This window comes from Cnephaeus nilssonii (assembly GCF_951640355.1).
Source record: "Cnephaeus nilssonii genome assembly, chromosome: 15".
Lineage (NCBI taxonomy): Eukaryota > Metazoa > Chordata > Mammalia > Chiroptera > Vespertilionidae > Cnephaeus > Cnephaeus nilssonii.
Window position 1 is genome coordinate 25,409,687 of NC_137086.1, and position 9,137 is coordinate 25,418,823.

Below are 9,137 nucleotides of genomic sequence, written 5' to 3' on the forward strand. Positions count from 1 at the left end.
GCCTGCCTGCCTGCCTGATCACCCCTAACTGCTACCCCTACTGGCCTGATCGCCCCCAACTGCCCCCGTACCGGCCTGATCGCTCCACGCAGCCTGCTGTTCAGTAGTTTGGTCATCCCTCACTCCCCTGCCGGCCTGGCCACCCCACGCAGCCTGCTGTTCGGTCGTTACTGTTACTGTGACGGCATCCTGGACAATTTGCATATTCCTCTTATTAGTATATCTGTTCATAGTGGGGGAAGATATAGTAACACATTTTAACATGTTGAGTTTTAGGTGTTAACTTTCACGTTTAGTGGCAAACTTCTATTAATTTTTAAAAAGTATATAAATTAGGAAATTAGAGTTTGAATTACCAAATGGGGAAGTTAAATTTATTCTTATAGCTGCTTATATGTATTTTTTTATTATTATTCAATGTTCCTGTGCACATTTTCTGTTTTTATATAGGCTATGTAGAACCAATGCAGACACTCAATGATGTGTTAGCTCAGCTAGATGCTGTTGTCAGCTTTGCTCATGCATCAAATGGAGCACCAGTTCCATATGTACGACCAGTCATTTTGGAGAAAGGACAAGGAAGAATTATTTTGAAAGCATCTAGACATGCTTGTGTTGAAGTTCAAGATGAAGTTGCATTTATCCCCAATGATGTTCACTTTGAAAAAGATAAACAGATGTTTCATATCATTACTGGTAAAAACAAACAAATACCTAGTTTATGGGTTATTTTGGGTAACGTTTCTTTTTTTAATGTTGGGGTGAAAATATGCTTAAAATTGATAAAGAAAATCCAAATTTTTGACATTAGAAAAAGAACATGTTATTCATATCAATGTGTAATATATTCATTCGTATTTGGATTAGGGGGAAGATTTGGAAGAGGGAGTAAAGGCTTTTGAGAAATACTGTGTTTATAAGAAACTTCTGTTTTAGGAGTTCAGGGCATTTAAAAACGAACACCCCTTCTTCCTCATGCTTACCTTTCAGTAGTGAGGTCATTGAAAATCAAGCAGAACTGGCTGCTAGAATGACCTCAGTTTAGGGTAGTGGTACTTTTATTTTTTATTTCTTAAAAAAATGTTTATTGTTGAAAGTATTACAGATGTCCCTCTTTTTTTCCCCCATTGTCCCCTTCTAGCCCACACCAGGATAGCAGTTCTTTTAAAGTCATGGCACTTAAGAGAATAATGTAGCATGTCTCAAACTAAAATGTTTTGAGAGATCTTAACCAGATTCCAAAAAACAAGTGAGGAAGTAAGGTGTCTTTGGGCAAATGTGTTCTATTTCCCCAAATGGATTTTCAAGTTGTTTATATAATCTAACCCAGATATGTAAATTGAGCATTTTCCAAAATTATAAGGTCATGTCTTAGGGCTTTAGTGTGGTTTTTAAGTGGTTGAAGGATTTAACCATACTGATCCATAATTTATTAATGAGTTACAGTGTTAAGTCAATTGGGCCTGTACTACTTCTTTGAATGTCAAAATTATTCTGCAGGCAGTTCTGTGAGCTAAGGGAAAATGTCTGTGTGATCTTTCTAGGCCATAGTCAAATTTAATAATTTTGCTTTTCAATATAATGTGTTTTATAGGCCCCAATATGGGAGGTAAATCAACATATATTCGCCAAACTGGGGTAATAGTTCTCATGGCCCAAATTGGGTGTTTTGTGCCATGTGAGTCGGCAGAGGTGTCCATCGTGGACTGTATCTTGGCTCGGGTAGGGGCTGGTGACAGTCAATTGAAAGGAGTCTCCACCTTCATGGCTGAAATGTTAGAAACTGCTTCTATTCTCAGGTGAGTGCATTTCCCAGTCCCCTGAAAATGGAAATGAATGTCCCTGTCCTATGAGAAGTACATTTGCAGATTCACCTGTAAAACATCTGAGGACTTTTATCTAGTGTAATAGTTTTTTGTGAGCTTTTTGTACTTTATATTCTCTTAAAGGGGTGATTGGTGATAGTTGTGGAAAGCTTTGATTTTTAAAGGTGTCTTAAGGTTTCTGGTCGTTGTTCACCTTATATTCCCCCACTACCATGCCTTTCCTGCACTGTTCACACCGCCTGGAATGTCCCTCCTTGCCCCTTGCCCAAGTCTTTTCCAAGCTTTACAGGCCCTAATGACAGAAATTCTACTTCTCCAATGATTCCCCCCCCCCCCCCCCCCCCCCCACACACACACACATGAACCTAAGGTCTTGGCTATTTCCTCACTGAACTCTGCCATATCTGAAATTTATTAGGTTTTTATTTTAGAGGTTACTGAAATCTCTTGTTTTTATTTCACTTTTCAGGAGCTTCTTTAAAGACATGAAGGCACTATGCCCTTTGAGTTTTGGTATCCTTAGTAAATTGTGTTGATTATAATTTTTTAAAAATTCCCCTCCTTACATTTGGTAGTATTGTAGCAGGCATACAAATTTTCTTGACCACCAGCCATGTGGCCCACTGTTCATATTATTATACCCTTGTTTCATTGTCATTTAGTGTTATATATTTTTAAAATTTTTATTTACTGATTTTAGCGTGAGAGAGAAACGTGAATTTGTTGTTCCACTTACCTATGCATTCCTTGGTTGATTCTTGTATGATCGGAGATCATACCCACAACCTTGGTGTATCGGGATGATGTTCTAACCAACCGAACTACCCAGCCAGGGCTGGAATTATTATTATTTTTAAATCTTGGCTAATTTGATGTATTCACCTTTTGTTCCTTCTACCCATTATTCATGTCCATGCCCTTTTTTTCCCCCTAAAGTTTTAGTACATTTTATTGACTTTGTTGAAAATTTTAACATTAAAATACTGAATCTGTTTTTTGTGGCTTATCTTTTCTGTTATATTATCTTAATTTTGTTTTCTTGCTATTGACTTGGTTGAAAATGTTAACATTAGAATAATGAATCTTGTTTGTGGCATATCTTTTCTGTTATATTATCTTAATTTTGTTTTCTTGCATTATTATTTTTGGGAAATTTTCCCGTAATTTTGTGTTTCAGGTCTGCAACCAAAGATTCTTTAATAATCATAGATGAATTGGGAAGAGGAACCTCTACCTACGATGGATTTGGGTTAGCGTGGGCTATATCAGAATACATTGCAACAAAAATTGGTGCTTTTTGCATGTTTGCAACCCATTTTCATGAACTTACTGCCTTGGCCAACCAGATACCAACTGTTAATAATCTACATGTCACAGCACTAACTACTGAAGAAACCTTAACTATGCTTTATCAGGTGAAGAAAGGTGAGTAGACCACTGGTATACTGAATGAGAATTCAGAGTGTGATAGTGGGAAACTTGCTTGAAATTGTCAGTAATTGCCTTATTCTAAGTTAGTATGAATTATTGACTTTTTTACAGAATACATTTATCTCTTAATTCACACTCTGGGAGTAGAGACATGGTACATCATCTCTGTTTCTGTGTCTTATAGTAGGATCACTCATTCTAAACAACCACATAAAGAATAATTTATACTCTTTAATAGCATCACAGAGGAATTTTATACTGCCTCCCATTAGCTATTAGATAGTATCAATAAGCTCTGAAGTTCCAAGGCTCTAGCTTTTACTGTTTAATAAACTATTTATTATGATAATCTCATTAGGTTATGTAATGGTATATTACATAAACAGGTTCACTTAAAGCTGGGGATTCCAGAATTCCTGAAACTGTTAGTAGTTGTCACATAAGGAATGAGTTAATTTGTTGGCATTTCATCCTTTCAGGAAAGGCTGTCATTCATGGTCTGGCAGCTAATCAGATTACTGAGTTCATGGGGTTAATGCGCTGTATCGTTTTTTATTACTTAAACATGTCACCACTCATCAGAATAACTTGTTCAGATGGCTTTCTGATTTTCCATGAACATGTTTTTCTGCATCAGTAGGTTGCACATAAGTGAGATAATTAGTTTTGGTTATTTTATCCTTTGTTATTTATGCTTCAGTAGGAATTCTTTTGAGTTATTGTGTTTGCATTATTATTATCGACATAAAATATAGATACTTTTAGTTGGTCCTGGCATTTCACATAAAGTTGAGGTTTTGCTTTTAAATTATTATATTTTGGGTGAAATAGAAATGGGTTCAGAACATTTTTAAAAACACACAGATAAAGTACAGAGAAGATAGGAATAAGTTTTTCCTTCACTGTGGATGCTTATGAACATATGCTCCTATTTTGTTTTTACTTCTTTTAGTCCCAGCTCAAGAATGCATGGGATATATATGTAGGCCCCCCAGTAATTTACAGTTGGTATATAATTGAGGCAAAAATGGAAGCCTCATAATAACTGCGAGCATCATGTGTATTAAACATTTGGAAGGAATACCTTGAGTCAGTTTATTTTCTGCAAATAGAAATGAAGATCATCTTCCTAGTCTATAAATTTACTAATGATTTGGGTCCAAAAATTCCATTGTCATTTGTTTGTAGTAGTTTAGAATCAGAAAGAGATTATATAAAATGGTAAGTAACTTTTCTAAGAAAAGTATTGTAAATATTTAAATTTCTTTCTATTATTCTTTTTAAATTTATTATCCAGCCAGTTTTCTGGAGTCACCATTTCTAGAAATTGATGTAGGCAGATTCGGAGGCTAGACCATTCACTAATACTATATTTTGAATTAAATGCTCCTCTTAATTAGTGACACTTTTACATTTATTTATTTTTCTTAGTACTTTAATTTCTCCCTTATGAAATGAGAAAACCTCAGAGAGAGAGACTTGATTAATTTTTCTCCAGTATTCAGATATTTGTCTAGGCCTTTGAGGATTATCTGTCAAGCCTTTTCTCTGCTATTTTTATTTTTCTGCTACATTTGTCAAGGATAAAATATAGCACTGTGCCAAGTCATAATCACTTTTCACTGGAGGCTTAATTAAAATGCCTCTATCTCCGTTACTACGAAACATTTGGCTAATGTGATTGAAATAATACAAAATTGAGTTTTCTGATGACAGGGTAAGAAGGATAAGTTCCATTTACATAAATTGCTGTCTCTTACTACTCTGTCCCTCTCCCCACACTCCTCTTCCCACTTTCTTGTAGGTGTCTGTGATCAAAGTTTTGGGATTCACGTTGCAGAGCTTGCTAATTTTCCTAGGCATGTAATAGAGTGTGCTAAACAGAAGGCCCTGGAACTGGAGGAGTTTCAGAATATCGGAGCATCACAAGGAAATGATGAAATGGAACCCGCAGCAAAGAGGTGCTATCTGGAAAGAGAGGTTTGTGAGATTGATTCTGCAGTTATTTAACCTCTGTATTGTTACATAGGTCAGGTCACCAAGATAAGTTACTTTTCCCCTATATGATTGTAATGTATATTTACTAATCATTCATTATTTGTGTTCACTTTTCTTCCCATCGCAAAGAATTCTCTGTATCATTTTGATTTGTGCACTGTCTAAACATCTGCATGCTCAAAAGATAACATTTAGGTACCAGATTTAAAAAGTAGGAGGACAGGACTATTAGTCTAGGTTTAAAATAAGTAATTCAAAGGAGTTAATAGATATCCAAGCAGATCTTTGAATGCTTCATAAATGAATATCAAGTCCAGATAAGTTGTATAGTTACTCAGTGCTTAGTTAAGATGACACCAACGAAATAAAAATAGTTCTTGTTCTCCAGTTGTTTACAATATAGTTGGAGAGATAAGAACAATGAATATGTCATAATCATAGAGAATAAAGTGGCATTTGACAAATATTTACTAGTGAAAGTTCTTTGTGGGCAGTATATTCGTTCACATGGGAAAAATGCTTTCTCTGAGTGATGGGTGAAATTGAGAGGCTCATACAGAAAGGTACAAGCCTAGCCCTGGCCTGTGTGGCTCAGTGGTTAGAGTGTCAGCCTGTGCACTAAAGGGTCTTAGATGTGATGCATGGTCAAGGGCACGTACCTGGGTTGCAGGTTCAATCCCTGGCCCTGGTTGGGGCACGTGCAAGAGGCAACCAATCAATGTTTCTCACATCTCCCCCCTCCCTCCCTCTCTCTTTCCCCTTCTCCCTTCCTACCACTCTTTTAAAAAAAATAATTGAAAAAAAAATAGACTTGGGTGAGGATTAACAGCCTATATAATAAAGAGGTAATATGCAAATTTACTCTCACTCCCTCACAAGATGACTGCCTACAACCAGGCTGGCGGGGGTCTGTGAGGGGTGACCAGGCCAGTGGGGGGGGGCAGTTAGGGGCCACCAGGCCGGCAGGGGGGGCAGTTAGGGGTGACCAGGCAGGCGGGGGGGGGGGGGGGGCGGGCAGTTAGGGGCGACCAGGCAGGCAGGCAGGTGAGCGATTAGGAGCCAGCGGTCCAGGATTGTGAAAGGGATGTCCTGGATTGGAGAGGGTGCAGGCTGGGCTGAGCCCGCCGCGCCCCCCCCCCTCCCCCCGGCCAAGTACACATTTTGTGCACTGGGCCTCTAATATATCTATCTATCTATCTATCTATCTATCTATCTATCTATCTATCTATATATTAGAGGCCCGGTGCATGGAATTCGTGCATGGGGGTTGTGTCCCTCAGGATCGGGCCTAAACGGGCAGTCGGACATCTCTCTCACAATCCAGGAATGCTGGCTCCCAACTGCTTTCCTGCCTGCCTTCCTGATTGCCCCTAATCGCTTCTGCCTGCCAGCCTGATCACCCCCTAACCACTCCCCTGCCAGCCTGATTGATGCCTAACTGCTCCCCTGCCAGCCTGTTTGCCCCTAACTGCCGTCCCCTGCAGGCCTGGTCAAACTAACTGCCCTCCCCTGCTGGCCTGATCGCCCATGACTGCTCTCCCTTGCAGACCTGGTCCCTCCCAACTGCCCTCCCCTGCTGGCCACCTTGTGTGTTGGAGTGATGGTCAATTTGCATATTATTCTTTTATTAGATAGGATGAAAGGAACAAGCTTGTGCCCAATGTACTTTTTAAAAATTAAAGGAATAGTAATTCTAGTTCTCTGTAACAATGGAAATAAAAGAATCTAATTCACTACTGCTGGGTTCTGGCAACATGTACTGTGGTATATACATTGTGACCACTTTTACTTGTCATGTTTTAAGCTTTTATCCAGCGAATTTTTTGTTGTTCTTACTTGAAGGATAGCTGATTAGTACCATAATTGCTGATTTATATGGTTTTTGAGCTTAAAAGGTATGATTTCATCCTTTATACCTGTAATCAGGAGAAATGTGTTATAACTTGTTAATACTGGTAGCTTTAAGTATGGAAAATTATGAAATGGTATTGGTATCAGCACCACAGCTCTGAGTGATCTGGGATTAGGTAGGTTCCTTAGGTAATCCCGGCTTCCAATTGGAACAGAAGTCATGTTCTTTGATAATAATCATTACAATGTATTGTGAACAATGTTTAAGCTAAAGGGAGACAAAAGTACACTTGTTTGTTAATAGAGAAGTATTTTTTTCCCTTACCATTTCGATATCTACCTTTCTTTCACCTTTAAGGTGCTTATTACCAACTAGCTTCCTATGTGAAAAGCAGACCTGCTTCGTATATGATAGTCAGCATTTATATAGGGCTTACCCTTTGCCAGGCTCTGCACCTTAACATATTAATTATTTAACTCTCCCAACAGCCCAGTGAGGTTGGGAGAATTTTTCTCATTTTATGGATGAGGAATGTTGGTAAAGAATTTGCCCACAGTTCACATGGCAAGTAATAAGCATTCTTTAGAATGGTAATAACTGAGCAGTAAAATAAGTTTAAAAAGAAATACCCTTTGCAATGCCTTGCTATAAAGAAATGATCAACTAAGGGTTTTGCTATACAATTCACCGTTGAACAACAGGGTTTGAATTTGTGCAGGGTACACTTTTACGTGGATTTTTTCAATAAATACTTTAAATATATTTTCTCATGACTTTATTAATAATATTTTCTTTAGCTAACTTATTTTAGACTCCAGTATATAATACACATAACATACAAAATACCAGTATATGTTCATTGACTGTTTTTGTTATCAGTAAGGCTTGCAGTCAACTAGCAGGCAGGCTATCTGTAGTTAAGTTTTGTTTGTTTTTGTTTTATTATATATTTTATTGATTTTACAGAGAGGAAGGGAGAGGGATAGAGAGTTAGAAACATTGATGAGAAACATCGATTAGCTGCCTCCTGCATGCCCCCTCCTGGGGATCGAGGCTGCAACCAAGGTATATGTCCTTGACCAGAATTGAACTCGGGACCCTTCAGTCCACAGGCTGATGCTCTATCCACTAAGTCAAACCAGCTAGGGATATAGTTAAGTTTTTGGGGAGTCAAAAGTTATACACAGATTTGCAACTGCCCAGCACTCCTAACTTCCATTTTATTCAAGGGTCAACTATATTATAGACAGTGCACACTTAAAATGTAAAGAATGTTTTTAAGTGTTGAGTGTCATGTTTATATAGAAGTCTAATGAAGCAATTTATTATTATTGAATGTGACTTTTAGAAAAGACACTTTGAAGACTAATGGAACGTTCCCATGTTTTTCAGCAAGGTGAAAAAATTATTCAAGAGTTTTTATCCAAGGTGAAGCAAATGCCTTTTATTGAAATGTCCAAAGAAAACATCACAATGAAATTGAAACAGCTGAAAGCTGAGGTGATAGCAAAGAATAATGGGTTTGTAAATGAAATCATTTCACGAATAAAGGTTACTACGTGAGAAAATCCCACTAATGGAATGAAGATAATCTTGATAAGCTGTTGTCAGTAATACTTTTATATTGTTTTATATTAATCCTTTTTCCATAGTGATGGCAATTGATGCCCATGGCATACCAACTTAATAAAATATTTAGTAATACTTTACCTGAGTACATTTTCAGAGATCTTTATTTTGAAAAGTAACTGAGGAATACTTAAAGGGACATGGGCAATAGTATACAATATGTTGAATTTTATAAATAAAATTATGTAGTTTGTGAAATTTTATGTGTATTGTATTTCTTTGTAATAGGACTTCTACGCATATTTTATTCCCAAATGATATGGAAGAAATAAATAGCACAGAGACTTTGTAAAAGTGAAGGCTCTTAAAGCAGAAGAAACCAAGGAAATCCTTTCCAGTGATTTCCCCGGAGTGTCCGTCTGTTGGCAGGAGCCAGGTTGGATGCATATACATTAGCCAGG

General features: G+C 37.6%; 1 protein-coding gene across 1 annotated transcript in view; it reads left to right on the forward strand.

Annotated features, from left to right (window-relative positions):
- Positions 1–8,868, forward strand: part of MSH2 (mutS homolog 2) — a 57,773-nt gene extending 48,905 nt beyond the window's left edge. The window contains exons 12-16 of the mRNA XM_079791688.1: positions 451–696; positions 1,595–1,799; positions 3,004–3,251; positions 5,062–5,237; positions 8,500–8,868. Of these exons, the coding sequence (XP_079647814.1) occupies positions 451–696; positions 1,595–1,799; positions 3,004–3,251; positions 5,062–5,237; positions 8,500–8,670 (1,046 nt within the window). The 3' untranslated portion in view covers positions 8,671–8,868. The remainder of the gene's footprint in view (positions 1–450; positions 697–1,594; positions 1,800–3,003; positions 3,252–5,061; positions 5,238–8,499) is intronic.
- Positions 8,869–9,137: the final 269 nt, after the last annotated feature.